Source organism: Salvelinus sp. IW2-2015, linkage group LG4q.1:29, assembly GCF_002910315.2.
Source record: "Salvelinus sp. IW2-2015 linkage group LG4q.1:29, ASM291031v2, whole genome shotgun sequence".
NCBI classification, from domain to species: Eukaryota; Metazoa; Chordata; class Actinopteri; order Salmoniformes; family Salmonidae; genus Salvelinus; species Salvelinus sp. IW2-2015.
In genome coordinates this window covers 78,315,958-78,340,993 of record NC_036842.1, presented here as the reverse complement: position 1 = coordinate 78,340,993, position 25,036 = coordinate 78,315,958, and the positions used below count along the sequence as shown (strand labels likewise).

The 25,036-nt window shown below is 39.8% G+C and overlaps 1 protein-coding gene across 2 annotated transcripts in view; it reads left to right on the top strand.

The window, feature by feature from the left end:
- Positions 1-24,958, top strand: part of LOC111961022 (CD44 antigen) — a 45,168-nt gene extending 20,210 nt beyond the window's left edge. Inside the window, exons 2-8 of one of the 2 annotated variants that reach the window (XR_011479710.1) lie at positions 3,085-3,256; positions 3,999-4,138; positions 4,338-4,436; positions 19,708-20,271; positions 23,522-23,611; positions 24,463-24,666; positions 24,699-24,958. Coding sequence is in view for 1 of the 2 variants with exons in the window: in XM_070443141.1 (XP_070299242.1) it covers positions 3,085-3,256; positions 3,999-4,138; positions 4,338-4,436; positions 19,708-20,271; positions 23,522-23,611; positions 24,463-24,545 (1,148 nt within the window). In the remaining variant the exon portion in view is untranslated. Of the gene's footprint in view, positions 1-3,084; positions 3,257-3,998; positions 4,139-4,337; positions 4,437-19,707; positions 20,272-23,521; positions 23,612-24,462; positions 24,676-24,698 lie in introns of those variants that run through there. The other variant, XM_070443141.1, reaches the window with a different exon arrangement.
- Positions 24,959-25,036: the final 78 nt, after the last annotated feature.

The following is a 25,036-nucleotide window of genomic DNA, read 5'->3' as shown; positions in this document are numbered from 1 at the left end:
CAGAATTAGCATTTGGATATGTAAACCAGACGCGCTAACAAAAGAAGGTATTTGGACATAAATAATGGATTTTTTCGAACAAAACAAACATTTATTGTGGACCTGGGATTCCTGGTGTGCTTTCTGATGTAGATCATCAAAGGTATGGGAATATTTATCATGTATTTTCGTGTTTATGTTGACGCCATCTTTGCAGCTGTGGTATTTTACTTTTGAGCGCCGTCTCAGATTATAGCGTGCGTTTCTTTTTCCGTAAAGTTCTTTTGAAATCTGACACAGCGGTTGCATTAAGGAGAGGTATATCTATAATTCCATGTGTATAACTTGTATTATCATCTATATTTATGATGAGTATTTCGTTGAAACGATGTGGCTATGCAAAGTCACTTGATGTTTTTGCATTAGTGAATCTAGTCGCCTCAATGTAAACTAAGATGTTTTGATATAAATATGAATTTAATCAAACAAAACATGCATGTATTGTGTAACATGAAGTCCTATGAGTGTCATCTGATGAAAATAATCGAAGGTTAGTGATTAATTTTATCTCTATTCTGGTTTTTGTGAAGCTACCTTCAGCTGGAAAAAATGGCTGTGATTATTGTGGTTTTGTGGTGACCTAACAATCGTTTGTAGTGCTTTCACTGAAAAGCCTATTTGAAATCGGACACTTTGGTGGGATTAACAACAAGATTACCTTTAAAATGSTATAAGACACATGAATGTCTGAGGAATTTTAATTATGAGATTTCTGTTTTTTGAATTTGGCGCCCTGCACTTCGACTGGCTGTTGTCATATCGGTCCCGTTAACGGGACTGCAGCCATAATTAAAGTGGTCCTATGGACAGATATTCCAATCTCCGCTGTGGAGCTTTGCAGCTCATTCAGGGTTATCTTTGGTCTCTTTGTTGCCTCTCTAATTAATGCCCTCCTTGCCTGGTCCGTGAGTTTTGGTGGGCGGCCCTCTCTTGGCAGGTATGTTGTGGTGCCATATTCTTTACATTTTTTAATAATGGATTTAATGGTACTCCGTGGGATGTTAAAGGTTTCGGATATTTTTTTGTAACCCAAACCTGATCTGTGCTTCTCCCCAACTTTGTCCCTGACCTGTTTGGAGAGCTCCTTGGTCTTCATAGTGCCGCTTGCATGGTGTTGCCACTTGCTTAGACTCTGGGGCCTTTCAGAACAGGTATACATATACTGAGATCATGTGACAGATCATGTGACATTTAGATTGCACACAGGTGGACCTTATTTAACTAATTATGTAACTTCTGAATGTAATTGGTTGCACCAGATCTTATTTAGGGGCTTCATAGCAAAGGGGAATACATTTACATGCACTACTTTTCCATTTTCCATATGTTTTTTTTTTTTTAAACAGAGTAATTTTTTTCATTTCACTTCACCAATTTTGACTATTTTATGTATGTCCATTACATGACATCCAAATAAAAATCTATTTAAATTACAGGTTGTAATGCAACAAAATAGGAAAAATGCCATGAGGGGTGAATACTTTTGCAAGGCACTGTATGTATCTAATCAAAATATATTTGTGTTTTACTTTCCATTAATTAAAATAACATTTTAGAATTTTTCTTCCACTTTGACAGTACATAATATTTTGTGTAGGTCTTTGACAAAAACATTGCAATTAAATCAATTATCATCACACTGTGTAACACAACAAAATGTGGAAAAAGTCAAGAGGTATGAATACTTTCTGAAGGCACTGTGTGTTATAGCCCTGAAGCGACAATGAGCAATGACATGACAGATAATCAGAAACTTGTGCTCATGATTTATGGTTATGTGCATTCGTGCATGTGCGTATGTGTGTGTGTGTGTTTACTCCAGTGAAACAAAATATTGTGAAACAGAACCATACTGAGGTTCAAACACATTATATGAGTGATATATTACATGATATCTTACAGCACTTAGACTGTATCGAAACCATTATGAAATGTAATAACTCATAGGAAAATGTACAAACATAACTAGCTTGAATACATTTGTAAGATGAGTTGTATTCGTCTGTATGCTGTCTATTGTTTAGGAGCATAGTCATATGTATGCTGAGTGACGCAATGGCAATCAACGACCTCAACAACCATTTGTAATGGCAGTTAGGGTTATTTAAATGTGCAAAATATGTTTAATTTTACAGTAAAACAGCCTCAAAATAGGCCTCTACAAAGCCTTGTAAAACCAAGCATGAATGAACTGTAAAGAGACTATTACAGGAAACCAGTGAATCTGACTGTAGCAGCTGGCCAGTTGGTATTTATTGAAGTATAGGCTGGGTCATGTGTCTGTTTATAGGAAGTGAAACTCAAGAGCACATGCATACTAATTGTATACATTATGGCAAAATCTATATGTATTGCAATGTGTTGAAATCTTAAATGTAGGCTTATACAGGTGAAAAAGATAACAAAGACAAAGCTAACAGACATTACTATTTATATAGGGGTACTCAGGTTATGATAGTGCTGGATAAATACTAGTACGTCAGAGCTACAGTGAGGTCACACCTGGTCCCATATTTGTAATTTACTGTTGAGTGATATACTAGAAGAACTAGCTACTGATTTCAGAGGTATTTTCCAAGACCCCTATTCAACAACGCTAAGTGTTAAGAAGTTTTAGAAAAGCAACATAATTACGTCAGATTTCTTTTTCTGACGATAGGTTGTTGAAATAACATAATTACAAGGGAACTTGGCTTAACTGTTTTTAATTTTTCTTGTAAACCCAAATTTGTGATGGGAACTTTATTGTAAATGCCAACTTTATTGCTAATGCCAGGGGGAAATTAATTTGTTTCACCCATGTTTTGTTTGTAACCAGTTGGTCTTGTTGCTATGTACATTGCTAGTGAATGCCTAGTTCTTCTCAGAACATATTGAAAAGTAACCTTTCTTCCACGTTGTGTTCGTTCATTTTCTTTGACGAAGTCTAAATATTATACAGTTTTAAAATTCATAGTTACAAAATGACCACCATGTAGTCACAGTGTCTCACAGGCTGATTTCCTCAATACTAACCTCTCTCTCACATTCTCTTCCTTTCCCCAGCTATAGCAAAGTCCCGTAGCTGCAGCCATGCTGGAGTGTTCCACGTGGAGGGAGAAGCTCGCTACTCGTTGACCTTTGGTCTGGCCAAAAAACTGTGTGAGAGCCTGGGCGGCACCATCGCCAGCAAGGAACAGGTCACCGAGGCCCACGCCCAAGGCCTAGAGACCTGTAGGTGAGGTCACACATCCATCTTTATGACTACAGTGTCCTCTTAGGACCCACATGATGTGGTTTATCAACGGGTAAATAATTATATGGAAATCAGCAAAAGAACTCCGTAAGACTAAGTCACTGTTCCAATATCCACACGAGCGTACCATTTAGAATCAAGCAATGTATTGGACGTGTGTGGTATGCTAGCATGTATATTAAACCGGAAGTGTAAATCTTTCATGTGTTTTTTTATTTGTAGTAGACTACTTACTCATTGAATGACATATTCTAAATTAAAACCGGTAATGGTAAAGAAATTGTATTATTATGTATCCTTTTATCATGTTCCTTATCTCAAGCTAAACACTTCTAGCAGTTTTGGTTGACTTTTTTACTACTTTACCGTTTAATCACCTATTTAAATAAAGGTTCAATAAAAAATAACCTCATGTTTCAGCATGATAATGCATGGCCCCATGTCCCAGTTCTTCCACGAGTACGACAGCGTTTTCCAGTTCCCGCTAATATCCAGCAACTTTTTACAGACAATAAAGAGGAGTGAGACAACATTCCACAGGCCACAATCAACAGCATGCGAAGGAGATGTATCGCACAGCATGAGGCAACTAGTGGTCACACCATATAGTGACTGGTTTTCTGATCCATGCCCCTACATTTAAAAAAAAGAGTTATCTGTGACCAACAGATGCGTATCTGTATTCACAGTCATGTGAAATCCAAATGCTAATATTTGATTTTAGATATGGTTGGATCAGCAATGGAAGTACCACCATCCTCAGACAGAAGGCCCATGTTAACTGTGCCAACAACATGACAGGAGTCTTCTTCCACCATGACACTCCGGACCAACCCTTTGATGCCTTCTGTTTCAATGCATCAGGTGAGTTTTTCTTTTTTTCATAGTTCATATTGATCAGGTTTGGCATGAGAACAGAGCTCTTTGAGAGACAATTACTAAAACACTTGTACATCTTAATGATTCTTGCCATTCTTAGAACTTGAACTGTAACATATGCTGGAGACAGTAACACATTTGTGCTTCATTCCTGATCCTTGATCCCAACCTCTGATTTTGCCAGATTTGTCTATGAAGAACTGTGATTTGGCAATCAATCCTGATTCAACAGGACCAGAGAGTGTTCAGGTGACAGATGGAGACCTTGCTTCTGATGCTGCAGGTCAGTCCCGTCTTTTTCACCATCTACATTATCAACACCACAATCAATAGAATCAACAAAATCATGACATGTTCCATCTCCTCTGTATTTCATACAGTATGCCAATCTGCGGCTACACTATCTAATAAGTAAGCCTTGTCCGAGCCCATAGGGGCAGGAGCCTCCTGATTCTGTAGCATATGTACACCCCCTGGACAGGACGCTAGTCTGTCACAAGGTTTAAACTATCGCTTAAGACCCGTGGATCTTTACAATACTCCCTTTTTGTTTACAAGGCCCTACTTCATAAACTTCTGTCATATCTAACTTTGCTGTTGAAGTATAGACACTTGCGTTGCCTAACCCGTTCACAGGATTGATTAACTATTGAGGTTCTTAGGGTCTCCACCGAGGTAAGTAAATCTGCTTTTATTTTTAACATACTGTATTGCTAGATCAAAATTCTAAATACATTTCATATTGATGTTCTGATGCCGTTCGGGCAAGTTAAAGTATTGATCTGGGAATTATTTGTGGAGGAATATGATTATATATATAAAAGAAACGTCCTCTCACTGTCAAGTGCGTTTATTTTCAGCAAACTTCAAACTTTTTAGGGATCGGCTGGACATTCATAAATCATGCAGCGTCTTGTGTCACGATCGCAGACTTTAGAGAAAAAACAGATGTCGTTACATATAAGTGTCTTATAACTTGTTAATATAACTGCACTGTCCAATTTACAGTAGCTATTACTGCGAAAAAAAATGCCATGCTATTGTTTGAGGAGAGCTCCTAACAACAAAACACTTTTTTCACCGTGATACGTTGGATAAATTTACCTCTGAAGGTGAAATGTGTACTTACATTCTGAAATATTGCTCTGATTTATCATCCAAAGGGTCCCAGAGATATCATGAAGTGTAGTTTTGTTAGATAAAATCCTTTTTCATATCCTAAAAAGGTCCATATAGCACGCACGATCGATTTTGTATTTCCACTCGTTCAATTTGCAAAGAAAGGAATCTGTGAAAATCGAACCCTAAACGTTGTTTCAACCAGTCAAATCACATGTGTATGTATTCCTCAGAGATTCTAGAACGTAACCAGACTTCACTATATCATTAGGGGTGTAGTATATCCTATAGGACACCAAATCTGGTCAGAGGCCGACGCCTTCATGGCACGCCGATGACGCAGGTGGTCTTCACTTGATCAACTCTAACTTTGTCAAATAAGCACCAATCGGGGTCTAACAAAGCTAGCTAGATACCTGTATCTGTCGCAAAATGTATTCAGAGTTATGAAGTTACGAAAACTGGTTGTTTTGCAAATGTTGAACTTATAATATGGCTACTAATACTGGAAAAGCTAAATCAAAGTCCAAGTATACAGATTTTACGATATTCTTGCAGAAAAATGTAATATGAATGCAAATGTCTTCTCCACGATTTGCCCAAATGTACCTGGGTGACTTCACACTAAATGTCATGTAGTTAGCTCATACTTCAAGTTATCGCTCTGAAACTTTGCACATACAATGCATCCTTCTTGTGGACACTATCAGAATTACCAGAGTGATGGCTTTAACAGTGACCTTTCTCTTGCATTTCAAAGATGGCGGTAAAAAACACTGGTTGGTTTTTTCTTTGTATTTTCTTCTACCAGATCTACTGTGTTATATTCTCCTACATTCAAATTCACATTTCCACAAATTTCTAAGTGTTTCCTTTCAAATGGTACCAAGAATATGCATATCCTTGCGTCAGGGCCTCAGCTACAGGCAGTTAGATTTGGGTATGTCATTTATGCGAAAATTGAAATCAAATCAAATCCAATTTATTTATATAGCCTTTCTTACATCAGCTGATATCTCAAAGTGCTGTACAGAAACCCAGCCTAAAACCCCAAACAGTAAGCAATGCAGGTGTAGAAGCACGGTGGCTAGGAAAAACCCCCTAGAAAGGCCAAAACCTTAAGACGTTTTAAGACATTGAGGTCAGTCAATGCGGACATTACAAGAACTTTGAAAGTTTCTTCAATTGCAGTCGAAAAAACAATCAAGCACTATGATGAAACTGGCTCAAACGAAGACCGCCACAGGAAAGGAAGACCCAGAGTTATCTCTGCTGCAGAGGATAAGTTCATTTGAGTTAACTGCACCTGAGATTGCAGCCCAAATAAATGCTTCACAGAGTTCAAGTAACAGACACAACTCAACATCAACTGTTCAGAAGAGAATGTGTGAATCAGGCCTTAATGTTCGAATTGCTGCAAAGAAACCACTACTTTAAAAAATATATATTTAACCTTTTAATCTTTATTTAACTAGGCAAATCAGTTAAAAACTTCTTAGAACTAGGGGGCGACATTTTCACTTTTGGATGAATTGGTGCCCAAATTGAACGGCCTCGTACTCTGTCCTAGATCATATGATATGCATATTATTATTACTATTGGATAGAAAACACTCTGAAGTTTCTAAAACTGTTTGAATTATATCTGTGAGTAAAACAGAACTCATATGGCAGGCAAACTTCCAAACAGGAAGTAAAAATTCTGAAATGGGTCGCTGTGAAAGTCATCGCCTATTCAATTCTCCTATATTTATGGATCTGTATGCACTTCATACGCCTTCCACTAGATGTCAACAGGCAGTAGAACGTGGAATGAAGCGTCTAGCTTGATGTGGGACCGGATGAGAGCCATTGGAGTGACTAGACAGGCATATTGCCAGTTCTTGGCCACGCACACTGCGCATGTGATGTCCTTCCTTGCTATCGGTTATATAGAGATGAAGAAATGCTCCGTTTGGGACGTTATTGGATATATATGAGAAAAACATCCTGAAGATTGATTCTCAACTGAGTTTGACCAGTTTATTCGATTTGTAATATCACTTTTTGAAGTTTTTGTTCATTAGCGTAAATTTGGATGGGCACGTGAACTACACATGCTAGCCAAAGTTGCTAATTCGACAGAAGTAATGGACGTTATAAAACAAAACAACGATTTATTGTGGAACTAGGATTCCTGGCACTGCATTCTGATGAAAGATCATCAAAGGTAAGGGAATATTTATGATGTAATTTCGTATTTCTGTTGACTCCAACATGGCGGAGAATGGCTGAGCGCCGTCTCAGATTATTGCATGCTGTGCTTTTTACTAAAGTTATTTTTTAAATCTAACACAGCGGTTGCATTAAGAACCAGTGTATCTTTAATTATATGTTAAACATGTATCTTTATCAAAGTTTTATGATGAGTATTTCTGTATTTCACGTGGCTCTCTGTAAATACTCTCGCTATTTTGGAGCCATTTCTGAACATGGCGCCAATGTAAAACCACGATTTCTGGCTATAAATATGCACATTATTGAACAAAACATAAATGTATTGTATAACCTGTCTAGGCCAGGAGTTCCGCTAGCGGAACTCCTCCCACATTCCACTGAAAAGGAAGAGCGGCAAATAAAAATTTTTTTTTTTTTTAAATATTTAACTTTCACACATTAACAAGTCCAATACAGCATTTGAAAGATAAACATCTTGTGAATCCAGCCAACATGTCCGATTTTTTTAATGTTTTACAGAGAAAACACCACATATATTTATGTTAGCTCACCACCAAATACAAAAGACAGACAGACAGTTTTTCACAGCAACGGTAGCATGCAGGTAGCATGCACAAGCCAACCTAACTAACCTAGAACCAACCTAAATAACCTAGAAAAAACTACCTCAGATGACAGTCCTATAACATGTTACACAATAAATCTATGTTTTGTTCGAAAAATGTGCATATTTTAGCTATAAATCAGTTTTACATTACTGCTACCATCATAGCTACCATCATAGCTACAGTCAGAAATCGCATGGGAGTAGCCAGAGTAAATACAGACACCAASGTCAACTACCTAATTACTCATCATAAAWCATTTCAGAAAAATATATGGTGGATAGCTAATGAAAGACAAAGATCTTGCGAATACAGACAATATTTCCGATTTTTGAAGTGTTTTACAGCGAAAACACAATATATCGTTATATTAGCTTACTACAATAGCTAACACACAGCAGCATTGATTCTAGTCAAACGGTAGCGATAGCACAGTTCGACAGATATATGAAATAGTATCCAAATTGGGTCCTTATCTTTGTTGATCTTCCATCAGAATGTTCTCCAAGGGGTCCTTTGTTCAGAACCGTCTTTATTTGGATCCAGAACGAACTATTTCCCTCTTGAATTAGCAAGCACACTGGCCGTGCGGTGCTAACCTCTCCTTCTTGAACTAATTCTTGCGACGCATCACGTCTAAAGTCCAGAATAAATTTCAATATATAATTAAACTATATTGAAAAAACATACTTTAGGATGATATTGTGACATGTATCAAATAAAATCGAAGCCAGAGATCATATTCACCTATAACGACGGTTTCCAGGAGGCGACTCCAGATCCAACTTCGCGCCTTCCAAAAAAAATGTATGGCGCACTTCTCACCCAAGAGGTTGTATACAATCCCTGAACGGATAATCAAGTCATTTCTGCTCTCACTTCCGCATGACACCCAGGGGAAGGTGTATGACGTGTTTCTACAGTCATAAGTGACATGCCCTTTTATAGACAAGCTCTTGAAGAGAGACTTCGCTTTTGGAAATCTCACTTCCGGATAGGAAATGGTCTGTAAAAAGAGTTCTGTTTCACTTAGAGAAATAATTCAAACGGTTTTAGAAACTAGAGAGTGTTTTCTATCCAATAGTAATAATAATATGCATATTTTACGAGCAAGAATTGTGTACGAGGCCGTTTAAATATCATACGATTTTCCCCAAAAGTGAAAATAGCACCCCCTGTCCTCATCAGGATAACATGATGTCATATGACTGTCATCTGATGAAGTTGTTCAAAGGTTAGTGATTCATTTTATCTCTATTTGTGGGTTTTGTGAAAGCTATCTTTGCTGTGAACAAAATGGCTGTGTTTTTTTGGATATGGTGTTGAGCTAACATATATATATGTTGTGTTTTCGCTGTAAAACATTTTAAAAATCGGACATGTTGGCTGGATTCACAAGATGTTTATCTTTCATTTGCTGTATTGGACTTGTGATTTCATGAAATTATATTATATTATATCCCTGTGGCGCTAGGCTAGGCTATGCTAGTCAGTGTTTCTGATGACAATGATCCCGGATCCGGGATGGGTGGTTCAGAGTTAAGAACAAATTCTTATTTACAATGACGGCCTACACCGGCCAAACACAGACGACGCCTTATGGGCGCCTACTAAAGAACACCAATAAGAAGAGACTTGCTTGGGCCAAGAAACACAAGCAATGGACATTGGATCGGTGGAAATCTGTCCATTGGTCTGGAGTCCAAACTAAATATTTTTGTTTCTTTGTGACACACAGTGTAGGTGAACAGATGATCTCTGCAAGTGTAGTTCCCACCGTGAAGCATGGAGGAGGAGGTGTGATGATGTGTGGATGCTTTGCTTGTGACAGCGTTAGTGATTTATTTAGAATTCAAGGCACACTTAACCAGTCTACCACAGCATTCAGGCGATACTCCATCACATCTGGTTTGGGCTTAGTGGGACTGTCATGTGTTTTTCAACAGGACAATGACCCAACGCCTCCAGGCAGTGTAAAGGCTATTTCCAGGTGACGTTGATTGAGAGAATGCCAAGAGAGTGCAAAGCTGTCATCAAGGCAAAGGGTGGCTACTTTGAAGAATCTAAAATATATTTTGATTTGTTTAACACTTTTTTGGTTACAACATGATTCCATATGTGTTATTTCATAGTTTTGATGTCTTTACTGTTATTCTACAATGTAAAAAATAGTATGAATAAAGAAAAACCCTTGAATGAGTAGTTGTGTCCAAACTTTTGACTGGTGCTGTATATATATCAAATCAAAACAAATTGTATTGGTCACATGTGCCGAATACGACAGGTGTAGACCTTACCATGAATTGCTTACTTACAAGCCCTTAAGCCCTTATTAACTAACAATGCAGTTTTAAGAAAAATAATAGTTAAGAAAAATTTAAAAAACTAGAGTAAAAATAAAAGAGCAACAATAAAATAACAATAACGATGCTATATACAGGGGGTACCGGTACTGAGTCAATTTTAGGGGGAACTGAGTCAATTTTAGGTTAGTCAAGTTATTTGAGGGAATCATTCAAGGGAATAACGAACAGAGTAAAGTACAGAGAGATCCTTGATGAAAACCTGCTCCAAAGCGCTCAGGACCTCAGACTGGGGTGAAGGATCACTTTCCAACAGGACAACTACCCTAAGCACACAACCAAGGCAATGTAGGAGTGGCTTCGGGACAAGTCTCTGAATATCCTTGAGTGGCCCAGCCAGAGCCCAGACTTGAACCCGATCAAACATCTCTGGAGAGACCTGAAAATAGCTGTGCAGCTACACTCCCCATCCAACCTGGCAAAGCTTGAGAGGATCTGCAGAGACGAATGAGAGAAACTCCCCAAATACAGAAGTGCCAAGCTTGTACCGTCATACCCAAGAAGACTCGAGGCTGTAATCACTGCCAAAGGTGCTTCAACAAAGTACTGAGTAAAGGGCCTGAATAATTACTGTATGTAAATGTGATATCTCCTTCCACTCAGGAAGGAGACGTGTTCTGTCTCCTAGAGATGAACGTACTTTGGTGTGAAAAGTGCAAATCAATCCCAGAACAACAGCAAAGGACCTTGTGAAGATGCTGGAAGAAAAAGGTACAAAAGTATCTTTATCCACAGTAAAACGATTCCTATATCGACATAACCTGAAAGGCCGCTCAGCAAGGAAGAAACCACTGCTCCATAACCACCATAAAAAAGCCAGACTATGGTTTGCAACTGCACATGGGGACAAAGATCGTACTTTCTGGAGAAATGTCCTCTGGTCTGATGAAACAAAAATAGAACTGTTTGACCATAATTACCATCGTTATGTTTGCGGGAAAAAGGGGGAGGCTTGCAAGCTGAAGAACACCATCATAACCGTGAAGCACGGGGGTGGCAGCGTCATGTTGTGGGGGTGCTTTGCTGCAGGAGGGACTGGTGCACTTCACAAAATAGATAGCTTCATGAGGAGGGATAATTATGTGAATATATTGAAGCAACATCTCAAGACATCAGTCAGGAAGTTAAAACTTGGTCGCAAATGGGTCTTCCAAATGAACAATGACCCCAAGCATACTTCCAAAGTTGTGGCAAAATGGCTTAAGGACTAGAAAGTCAAGGTATTGGAGTGGCCATCACAAAGACCTGACCTCAATCCTATAGAAAATTAGTGGGCAGAACTGAAAAAGCATATGCGAGCAAGGAGGCCTACAAACCTGATTCAGTTACACCAGCTCTGTCAGGAGGAATGGGACAAAATTCACCCAACTTATTGTGGGAAGTTTGTGGAAGGCTACCCAAAACATTTGACCCAAGTTAAACAATTTAAAGGCAGTGCTACCAAATACTAATTGAGGGTATGTAAACTTCTGACCCACTGGGAATGTGATGAAATAAATAAAAGCTGAAATAAATCATTCTCTCTACTATTATTCTGATATTTCACATTATTCAAATAAAGTGGTGATCCTAACTGACCTAAGACAGGGAAGTTTTACTAGGATTAAATGTCAGGAATTGGGAAAAACTGAGTTTAATTGTATTTGGCTAAGGTTTATGTAAACTTCTGTTTTCAACTGTATGTTGACTGTGACAGTTGTGTTGTATGGGGAGGATGCTACCACACATGACAAGCGCACAAGGTAGGTGTTCACTACAATGAACCAACATAGCCTGGGGCTACACATTAACTTTCCCACTCCACTGTCAGTCCTTCCCTTAGGCAGTTACTAGAGACCATGGAACTGGACTGCCACATCCCAGGAGGCCATTCAACAGCCAAAATGCTTTCTGACAATTGTTGTCGTGCGTTGTCCTCATATGTACCTATTTTGCTACCAACAATGGCTGGCCAGCCCATGTGGCACCTGAACTGGACTCACGTGAATCATGCATTGGTCTGGGAAACTGCAGTAATCCCAACATCCATATAAGAATTGACTGTGGCAGAGGATTGACTGTGAGATAGTGGTCTTTTTGCACCATGTTTGACAAGCTGCACCTCGTCTGCAACCCTTTTACTGTCCATCAAAGCCGAGGAATCACCTTCAAATGTACACTACCGTTCAAAAGTTTGGGATGGTGGCCTTCTAGGCAGAGTTCCTCTGTCCAGTGTCTGTGTTATTTTGCCCATCTAATCTTTTCTTTTTATTGGCGAGTCTGAGATATGGCTTTTTCTTTGCAACTCTGCCTAGAAGGCCAGCATCCCGGAGTCAATTCTTCACTGTTGACGTTGAGACTGGTGTTTTGTGGGTACTATTTAATGATGCTGCCAGTTGAGGACTTGTGAGGTGTCTGTTTCTCAAACTAGACACTCTAATGTACTCTTCCTCTTGCTCAGTTGTGCACCGGGGCCTCCCACTCCTCTTTCTATTCTGGTTAGAGACAGTTTGCTCTGTTCTGTGAAGGGAGTAGTGCACAGTGTTGTACCAGATCTTCAGTTTCTTGGCAATATCTCACATGGAATAGCCTTAGTTTCTCAGAACAAGAATAGACTGACGAGTTTCAGAAGAAACGTCTTTGTTTCTGGCCATTTTGAGCATGTAATCGAACCCACAAATGCTGATGCTTCAGATACTCATATAGTCTAAAGAAGGAGAGTTGTATTGCTTCTTTAACTTTTAGTTGGTACTCATCCCGGATCCGGGAGCACCCCCCACAGTAAAAAAGCTGACTAGCATAGCCTAGCATAGCGTCACAAGTAAATACAAGCATCTAAATATTATTAAATCACAAGTCCAAGACACCAGATGAAAGATACAGATCTTGTGAATCCAGCCATCATTTCTGATTTTTAAAATGTTTTACAGGGAAGACACAATATGTAAATCTATTAGCTAACCACGTTAGCAAAAGACACAACTTTTTTTACTCCACCATTTTTTTCCTGCATCAGTAGCTATCACTAATTCGACTAAATAAAGATATATATAGCCACTAACCAAGAAACAACTTCATAAGATGACAGTCTGATAACATATTTATGGTATAGGATATTTTCTTTTAGAAAAATGTGCATTTTTCAGGTATAAATCACAGTTGTACATTGCAGCTGCAATCTGAAATAGCGTTGGAAGCAGCCGGAATAATTACAGAGACCGACGTCAATTACCAAACTACTCATCCTAAAACATTTCAGAAAAATACACAGCCTACAGCAATCGAAAGACACASATCTTGTGAATCCAGACAATATTTCAGATTTTCTAAGTGTTTTACAGCGAAAACACAATATATCGTTATATTAGCATACCACATGAGCTAACATCACCCCAGCATTGATTCAAGGCAAAAAGCGCGATAACGTTATCACCACCAAAATATATTAATTTTTTCACTAACCTTCTCAGAATTCTTCAGATGACAGTCCTGTAACATCATATTACAGAATGCATATAGAGTTTGTTCGAAAATGTGCATATTTAGCATCACAAATCTTGGTTATGCTATGTAATCTGTCAAAACATGGCATGCATTCGGGCCGGCGCCATCTTGGAAAGGCACCTATGATTACGATTATTTATCGATTAGATTGACAAAAAAAATACAGGTTGGACAGCTAATGAAAGATGCATTGGTTATTAATGCAACCGCTGATTTAGATTTTTAAAATGAACGTTACAAGACATACATTGTGAGTTACAGCCAGACTAGTGCCGCAAAAAATGGCCGACAACTGCGTTTAMATTTTTCCACATAAATACGGAATAAAATCATAAATAACTCTTACTTTTGGACGAGCTTCCATCAGTATCTTGGGCAATGTGTCCTTTGTCCAAAAGTATCGTTGCTTTGTTGTAAAACGACCTCCTCAACTTCAGAACTAGCAGCTAACGATAGCTTCACGGCACACACATGCCCAAATCGTCAAACGCAATACTAAGGAAATTCAGAAAAATAGCAATATACTCGCATGAACTGATATAAATCGTTTTCAAATAACTTCGTTATGATGTTTCTAACACCTATATCGAACTAAATCACAGACGGATAGATCTTTGATCAATAACGAGAGCTTTTGAGCATGCGATTCTGATGTCCTCCCTTGCGTCCTGGCGAGCGTCAAAAGGAAGGGTCATCTCACTCCACTCCCTTTTAGAAACTCTGACAAACACGTAGAGACACCATTCCACTTCTCATTGGTTACTGACATCCAGGGGAAGGCGGGTGCAGTTCATGTCAAGCCATAGGGCACACACAGAGTTTTCAACTGATCCGAGATCAGAGACTATTTTTCAGAGCTTCGCATGTCCTGTCATGAGTTTCGCTGTAGAAAGAGTTCTGGTTCACCCACAGACATAATTCAAACGGTTTTAGAAACTAGAGATTGTTTTCTATCCAATATTAATAATAATATGCATATTGTACGAGCAAGAATTGAGTATGAGGCAGTTTAATTTGGAGACGATAAATGCTAACGTTGAAACAGCACCCCCTATATTGAGAAAAGGTTAATCAGAACAGCAGTTTGCAACTGTGCTAACAGAATTGCAAAAGGGTTTTCTAATGATCAATTAGCCTTTTAAAATGATCAACTTGAATTAGCTTAAACAACGTGTGTCACATTCTGACCATAGTTCTTTTGTATTTTCTTTGTTTTAGTGTGGTCAGGGCGTGAGTTGGGTGGTAATCTATGTTTTCTATTTCTGTGTTGGTTTTCTGTGTTTGGCCTGCTATGGTTCTCAATCAGAGGCAGCTGTCATTCGTTCAGAGGCAGCTGTCAACCATATTTAGGTAGCCTGTTTTCTGTTGGGTTTTGTGGGTGGTCCCTCACAACCAACACTTCTTAGTCATAGTCTATGACCTAGCTACACTTTGACTAACCTCTAAGTAACCTGAGGTCACCCTCATGTCACTCTCCACATCTCCTGCTGGGCTTTCCCCAGTCTGTAATCAATGCCAACCACCCACAAACCTCTTGACGCACGGATCCCTTTAGCGGGATCATTTTCATCAACAACCGCTGAATTGCAGAGCGCCAAATTCCAAAGAAATTGCTAAAAAAAATWATATTCATGAAATCACAAGTGCAATATAGCAAAACACAGCTTAACTTGTTGTTAACATCTCTGTGATATGTGGGACGATAGCGTCCCACTTGGACAAAAGCCAGAAAAAATGTAGCGCGCCAAATTCAAATATATTACTATAAAAATCAATCTTTCATGAAATCACAAATGAAAGACACCAAATTAAAGCTACACATGTTGTGAATCCAGCCAACATGTCTGATTTCAAAAAGGATTTACGGCGAAAGCACACCAAACAATTATGTTAGCTCAGTACATAGCCACAGATAAACACAGCCATTTTCCCAGCAAAAGATAGTAGTCACAAAAAGCAGAAATAGAGATAAAATGAATCACTAACCTTTGATGATCTTCATCAGATGACACCCTAGCGACATCATGTTTCACAATACATTTATGTTTTGTTCGATAATGTGCATATTTATATCCACAAATCTCGGTTACATTGGCGCCATGTTCAGAAATGGCTCCAAAATATCCGGAGAAATTGCAGAGAGCCATGTCAAATAACAGAAATACTCATCATAAACTTTGATGAAAGATACATGTTTTACATATAATTAAAGATACACTTGTTCTTAATGCAACCGCTGTGTCAGATTTCAAAAAACTTTCGTAAAAAGCACACCATGCAATAATCTGAGACGGCGCTCAAACATAACAACATTTCTCCGCCATGTTGGAGTAACAGAAATATGAAATTACATCATAATTTTTCCCTTACCTTTGATCATCTTCATCAGAATGCACTCCCAGGAATCGTAGTTCCACAATAAATCGTTGTTTTGTTCGATAATGTCCATTACTTATGTCTAAGTAGCTACTTTTGCTAGCATGTTTAGTGCACATATCCAAACGCTCGCGCAAATGCAGGCGAACTTGGATGAAAACTTCAAAAAGTTATATAACAGGTCGAATAAACTGGTCAAACTTTGTAGAGAATCAATCTTCAGGATGTTGTTATCATATATATTCAATAACGTTCCAACCGGAGCATTCCTTCATGTCTGTAGAAGTTATGGAACGCAAGGCGATATCATGAGGAAAGCGCGTGACCAGGAACTGGCAATCTGCCAGACCACTGACTCATTCCCCTCCCATCCGGCCCCACAACACAGCATAGCTTCATTCCACGTTCTACAGACTGTTGACATCTAGTGGAAGGCGTAGGACGTGCAAACAGATCCATATCTTACAGGGAATTGAATCAGCGATGAGTTGAACATTGACCAGTCTCAGAATCTTCACTTCCTGTTTGGAATTTTTCTCAGGTTTTTGCCTGCCATATGAGTTCTGTTATACTCACAGACATCATTCAAACATTTTGAAACTTCAGAGTGTTTATATCCAATAGTAATAATATGCATATATTAGCATCTGGAACAGCGTAGGAGGCAGTTCACTATGGGCACGCAATTCATCCAAAAGTGAAAATGCTGCCCCCTATCATAACGAAGTTAATCCACCGTTGGGTCAGATTTTGAAAATATGCTTTACAGCGAAAGCAATCCAAGCGTTTGTGTGAGTTTATCGATCACTAGACAAAACATTAAGAACACCTAGCAGCAATGTAGATTGATAACGAAAGCCAGAAAAGCAATAAAATGAATCGCTTACCTTTGATGATCTTCGGATGTTTGCACTCACGAGACTCCCAGTTACACAATAAATGTTCCTTTTGTTCGATAAAGATTATTTTTATATAAAAAAAACTCCATTTGTTTGGCTTATGTTCAGTATTCCACAGCCTTAGGCAGGTCATCAAGTCTTGACAAAAATTCCAAATAGTATCCGTAAAGTTCGTAGAAACATGTCAAACGTTTTTAATAATCAATCCTCAGGTTGTTTTTAACATCAATAATCGATAATATTTCAACCGGACTGTAAACTATTCAATACAGGAGAGAAATAAAATGTCGAGCAACCAGTGTCGCGCGCATGAACTAATGTAAGGACATCCGTCTATCCACTGACGCGTTTTGATAAATCTCGCTCATTTTTCAGAATAAAAGCTTGAAACTATGTCTAAAGACTGTTCACACCCTGAGGAAGCCATTGGAAAATGAATCTGGTTGATATCCCTTTAAATGGACGAAAGGCAGGCAAGGGAACAGTGATTTTTCAAAATAAGAGTCACTTCCGTGTTGGATTTCCTCAGGTTTTCGCCTGCAAAATCAGTTCTGTTATACTCACAGATAATATTTTGACAGTTTTGGAAACTTTAGAGTGTTTTCTATCCTACTCTGTCAATTATATGCATATTCTAGCATCTGGACCTGAGAAATAGGCAGCTTACATTGGGAACGTTATTTTTCCAAACATAAAAATTCTGCCCTCTAGCTTCAAGAGGTTTTAATATCGGCCAAATTATAATCATACCTGACTTTCGAAGGAATATTAAAGAAATATATGGGACGTGACCTGTAGGTCCTTTTGCCACATTTAACTTTAAAAAACTCCCTCCAGAGGCCAACTATGCATTGGGAAGATCTAAAGGCAAGTCTGTTTGTGACAGCCCTTTCACAGACTGTCCTTCACAACCAGACAACCAACCATTCCACTACTGGAGTATCCCCAGCATCATTAAGGCTGGATAATATTCCAGTTAGTCAAAGGGTCTCTTTGGTATGCAAGCAAACTGCAGAAATGGAAACTGATCACTCCACAGCCCCAATACCCCGCCAGTCATACAGGAAGGATACTACCCTTGTCGCTGTAGCTTGCTCAGAATGACCAGTTAGCTGTGCAAGCTGGTCAGGCCTGGGAACTACAACCCCCACTGGCTACTTTGTCTCCTTACCCATTGAAGGACACACTCATGTTTATGTGGCCTACCCCCTCCACCCGGGCATTATTCTACACTGTTTGAGTTCAAGGGGTATGCCACAATATCTATCAATTTAACCACTTTTGCAGTCAAATTGTTTTCCTCAACCATCCATTTCATATATGGGAGACATTAAAGATATGGAAAAACATGGTTGTGTTTTATTATACCTCGGGGGGCCTTGCCACTAGCCTATTCCTCTCAATGGTGAATAAGGTGTTGTGAGGCAGAGATGCACAGAGTGACCCAAGATTATCTGATTGTCCCCAGTGGAAAACAGGTCTAATTTGGATGAAAACAACATGGCTGACATTAGCTAGCAACCTGCCCATGGTTATTGCAGATAACTGCACAACAGAGTCACTCTGAATGTGCTTTACAACCACCTGAAATTGACTGAATTTGGGTCTGTCAATTAGCAAATATTTATTCAACTGCCGACTGTCCTCCAAAAGTAGCTTAATATCTCTTACACATCCAGGGCAGCAGGTATCCTAGTCGTTAGGGCGTTGGGAAAAATCTGTCAAAGTGCCCTTGAGCAACCCTACTTGCTCCAGGGTCGCTGTTGATAATGGCAGAGCCTTGCTGTGATCGCTGAGGGTGTCTCAGGGGGAGTGGGATATGCAGAAAACAAATTTACAATTCACATATGCATATTAATATACACTTGCACATGTGTGAAATAGGACAAATATACTGCTACCACAGACTTAATAAAAGGGTGATAGATATGTATTGCTATCTTAACAGACATCTTTTATATGATATGATTTATTGGTAATTCGATCTTCCATGTTCTCATTTCCTACAGAAACAGTACAGTAAATGCATGTGGAAATGACTGTGTAACTCGTTGTAATGACCGGTAAACAGATCATTACAATCTGGTACACAACAGATGATGTCATAGGTTACATAATGGATGTCAAAAGATAGGCGTGAGATCGCTTATCACGTGATGATATCCACAATCATATATCTGACAGGCTATTCATCTCCAGGTCAATTACAGGGCTGTCTCTCTAGTCTCCACAAGCTTCCTTCACTTCTCCATTCCTTTATGGTAATCACTGATCTATACAGTAGGTGATTGGACAGATGAAAGCATGTCTACCCCCCATTGCTTTCACACATCCAACTTTGACAGATTTGGGATAAGCTCTTGGAATGAGGGGATGTGTTTTGTGAATAATAGTTTTATATAGTTATAATTTTATATACAGTAGTTATAGTTTTATAATAGTTTTAATATCAGAACTGGGCTCATGCATCTTTCTGGTCTGTTTTCCCACAGGTGAAGCCACAGAGCAGCCTAAGACAGAGGAGGTCCCAGAGGAGAAGACAGACATCCAGACATATGCCCCAGCAGTGGTGGAGGACCAGGACCAGGTACAGCCAGAGGCCACAGAGGGAACCCCAGAGGACAGAGCCCAGCCTGAGGACAGAGCCAGCACAGAGCCTGACACAGTGGACACCACCTATGCACCTGAGAAACAGGGAGCCGAGAGCCCCACTGAGTTAGTTGAGGAAGTGGACCCGACCCAACCTGCATCCACTGAGGCTAGCCCAGAGGAACCAACATCAGGAACTGAGGGTGGGGCCTCAGAGGGGGCAGCCACAGAGAGCCCTGACGGGGCGGAAGAGCAGACTGAGGGGGATGAGACCCAGTCAGCCGGCCACAATGGGGTGCTGGCCACTGAGATGGAGGACACCACCGGGTCTGGGATGCTACCGACTGGCGCTGAGGAGGGGGCCTCTTCTATTGCACCACCTGTTGGACAGCCAGGAGAACCACAGGGCTCAGCCAGCGAGGAGGATGTGCAGGAGATAGTGCCAGAGCAGAAGGAAGGGGCAGAGGGTAAGGAATTACTCTGTTTGTTACATTCATAATATCACATGCAGAATAGTGTTTTTTGCTTTGCTTTGTCATTCAGTTTGGTATCATGAACATGATTATAATGACAATGTATTTAATTTAAATAGCACACTTTAAAATACAAATGCATCTCAAGTAAATCATATATCATGTCAGAACAGAGAAACATAAGAGGTACAAAACAAGTGCCTGGCATTACCCTGCAACAATCATACTTTTCATATAAGATTTCTGTGACAGAATGAATGAAAAGCTTTCCATGAGCCTGAAAATAGCAGTTGTGATACTCAAGGGCAGAAAGTCCCCCTGTACGTTTTGGTCCTAATGCAGATGCCAATCATTCTGCTGCTGCTGCAAAATGTTGAACCAGCAACCTTTGTACAATCAGTGTGGTATGTATAAATGTTTACATGAGGTGTTCCTCTTTAGACCCCTGGTTACACCCCAGAGAGAGGAAATTGGTGGAATGTGGTTAGGAAGCCTAAACTAAAGATACATTCTGTGTTTATCTCAAATAGCCTTTTTTGCTTCCACACAAAGATGTATTTAGCTACATTTTTGTAAGCAAAAATATAAGCACCACCAAAATAATTGACACATCTCCATCATGAAACGTTTAATACTATGACATTCATCTATAATGACAGAAATTGTTTTAAAAGTTTTACAAAATGTTTAAAGATGTATCAACTGATGTGTACATCTTCAGTCATATCATTAATCAAAGCCATTTAATAGCTGGCAGAGTCTAGCCAGAATCACGACAACACATATCTATATAACATCACTGCCCTCTGGCTATACTGTACTGCTGTTTCCAAGGCGACTCAAAAATCTGTGCTTTCAAGGTGATTAATTGAATCATATCAATCTCTAAATATACATCTCTGTGTTCGTCATTCTCCTCAACACTTTTGTCAAGACATATTATCATGCAATCTCTAATACAGTCTTCTCTGACTGTAATAACTAGCACCATCTTTACCCGTTTTTATCTTTACATAAAAAGTAAGTATCCTTTACATTTTCTTGAAAGTGCTTAGTCTGAGAACTCAGAGAAGGATTCTTGGAACAGATAGCCTACCACACAGTCCGACTCTGGGAAGTTTAAGAACTAACCTCGCCCCCTGGTGTTGGGGTGTGAAATAGATTGTGGATTAAAACGCCAATTTCCACTCTTGTTTGTAATGTAATATCCGTGTGCATTTAAAATTATATAAGAAGACATCTGGCACTAGGTATAAAAGCTATATCCAACTTTATATAATAATATTCAAGCGCAAGGAATCATTTGCATAGTCAGCTCTGGTTGCTGAAATAAGAATCTAAAAAACAAATGATAAAGTTGTAGTTTGATGACACTTTCAAATAAAATAAGCACTCAGATTGACCACCATTCATGAAGAAATATTCCATGGAGGCTAGAAAGTTTGTCTTTCTCTGTGTGTCCTCTCCTCTGTGGAGTTTGTTTGAAGAAGGCTCCCCCTCTTGTGACCGGATGAGGGAGAGTGTGAAAGAGAGGAGCACTAGTACACCACTGGCTGTGCCTCAGCATGACTCTTCCTCTCAACTCCCCATCTGTACTGGCTCAAATTCTCAATACAAGAACTCTATATAAACAATCTCTGCATCCAATGATTTAATGTAATACACAGACCCTTTCAATACAGTAGCTAATATTTAGGTCCAATGCTCCTATAGCGTATTCCTATGGGGCATCAACTTGTATTTTGAAGCACTGAATCATTCAGTCAAATCTATCTTAATAATGGTGTGTTTGTGCACTACTGTGCACCACTGAGATACACCTTAGTCCTGAATAGTGAATAGTGTAAGCAAGAGGACCCCCAAGTTGTGTTATGATATAACAACTGCTGGCCCACAGCCTTTTATTATTCATTACATTATAATTGGATTCTTATTCATTAGATGTATTTCTGTATTTTGATTATTTAATGCAGGGGTGTCAAACTCATTCCACGGAGGGCAGAGTGTCTGCAGGTTTTTTTCTTTTTCTTTCAGTTAAGACCTACTGTAAACAACCAGGTGAGGGGAGTTCCTTACTAATTAGCGACCATAATTCATCAATCAAGTACAAGGGTGAGCGAAAACCTGCAGACACTCGGCACTCCTTGGAATGAGTTTGACACCTGTGATCCAATGAGACAGTTTAGAAGTAGAGGGGGAGACGAAGAGGGATACGACAGGAGACACAGTAGGAAGTGTGGACGTAGGGATAGGACAGGAGACACAGTAGAAAGTGTGGACGTAGGGATAGGACAGGAGACCACAGTAGAAGTGTGGACGTAGGGATACGACAGGAGACACAGTAGGAAGTGTGGACGTAGGATAGGACAGGAGACACAGTAGGAAGTGTGGACGTAGGAATAGGACAGGAGACACAGTAGGAAGTGTGGACGTAGGATAGAACAGGAGACAAGCAGGAAGTGTGGACGTAGGGATAGGACAGGAGACACAGTAGGAAGTGTGGACGTAGGGATAGGACAGGAGACACAGTAGGACGTGTGGACGTAGGGATAGGACAGGAGACAGTAGGAAGTGTGGACGTAGGGATCGATCTGGTAGAGGATGTATTGCTATGGGGGGAATGACACCCCAAAATGTGCACTACTTTCTACCAGAGCCCTGTGTGAGAATTAGGGTGGCATTGATTTACCCTATGAGATACTAATCAGATAAACTGTTCTGTTCTGTGCTAAGGTTATGGGGAGTTTACAATATTGTTCTCATTATAACACTTGGCACAATGYCACTTTAATAATAGCAATAACTCATCAATTACTTTGCAATGAAATGTTGTGATTCGCTCTCAGGTGCCAACTCTGCCCCAACGAGACAGTTCCACATTCCTTAGTAGGTTCAGTTCATTCCACAGCTATGACATCAGCCCTGTTGTAGCACATGATTCCTGGTCATCACATGATAGTGTTCTACATCATCACATGATATTGCACTAAATCACAGTCTGTCAGTGCTCATGCCCAGGCCGTCTGTCTGATTGACAAGATGGACACAGGTCTTCATCACACTTTAGTGTGATAACCAAGCACTTTTATTGTGGTCCACTGCACTCTCTCCAGGGGCTCTGTGTGTGTTACCTGGGTGGACGTGTATGGCATCTGATGACACCAGTTAACATCTATGTGTAATTCATTTGTGAGGCATCAGAGATGTTTCTTTAACACTGTATCTCATTGTTCTCCCCATGTAGTCCCAGATCAGCCCATTCCCAGGGGAAGGATGAATCCAGGTGAGGGAGTAGCCCCTCCTCCAGCCGGGCACGAGAATAGTAGCACACCCGGTGAGTGGCCCACTACCCCTAATATCTCTGCCAGTAGTATTAATACTATTATTGTACATGTCATGAGTGGTTAGTTCAATAATGGCCATGTAATTATCATGTATTATATGGTTTAATGCAGCGATTCTCAGTTGGTGGGTCGTAAACCAAATTTGGGTCGCGGGAGATTTGTGTGGGTCGCGGGAGGTTTTGTGTGGGTTGCGGGAGGTTTTGTGTGGGTCGCGGGAGGTTTTGTGTGGGAGGTTTCGCGGGTGTCTGAGTTTTTTTTATGAAAAGAAAACCCAGTCTGACCTTGAAATGACTTAAACCATGTGTGTGTAGAAACCATGACTGTGTGTAGAAATGATAMTGAACTTACATGTTTAAACAATTTATCTTCAATCACAGTATTTTCAGTATAGAGCTATTAGCAGCGCTATGGTTGATTGTGTGGTCTTAAATCAGTGAGTTTATTAACAGTCAACATCAAGAATATGGGCAAAATGTATTTATTGACAATGAAAGAGGTGGGAATGTTGTTCCCTTGTCGTACAGTTGGTACATTTAATATCAATATAGCATTACAAATATTTTTCCAGATTTTATTTTGCCGATTCCTTTTAGCAATGCGAATATTGGGTCACGACTGAGACCACCTGGTTAAATTTGGGTCCCTAGGCAAAAACAGTTGAGAACCACTGGTTTAATGGATTCATAATGTATTAATAATTGAGCAAACAATTTCATTTATATAGCACTTTTCAAAGCACTTTGCATTGTAAAGGGACATATGCCACACCTCCAAGTGAGAGACATTATAGACATGAATTATTAATGTTATTCAACCTTTCTCATTTCTTTCCTCTGTGCAGATTGGCTGATTATTGTGGGAGTGGTTGTGGCAGTGGGCGCTCTTCTCCTCGTGTGTGCTGCTGTGGCCAAGCGGAAGAGGTAGGTCTCATTTCACCAATTGGAATTCTGATCGAAAATGAACTGTGTTCACTGCTTCCTCTCTCTGTCTGTTAGGTGGTGACAGTATCCTAATGTGTTCACTGCTTCCTCTCTCTGTCTGTTAGGTGGTGACAGTATNCCTCTCTCTGTCTGTTAGGTGGTGACAGTATCCTAATGTGTTCACTGCTTCCTCTCTCTGTCTGTTAGGTGGTGACAGTATCCTAGTGTGTTCACTGCTTCCTCTCTCTGTCTGTTAGGTGGTGACAGTATCCTAATGTGTTCACTGCTTCCTCTCTCTGTCTGTTAGGTGGTGGCAGTATCCYAATGTGTTCACTGCTTCCTCTCTCTGTCTGTTAGCTGGTGGCAGTATCCTAATGTTCACTGCTTCCTCTCTCTGTCTGTTAGGTGGTGACAGTATCCTAAGGGGCAGTCAACACATTAGAATACTGTCACCAGCCTACAGACAGAGAGAGGAAGCAGTGAACACATTAGCAT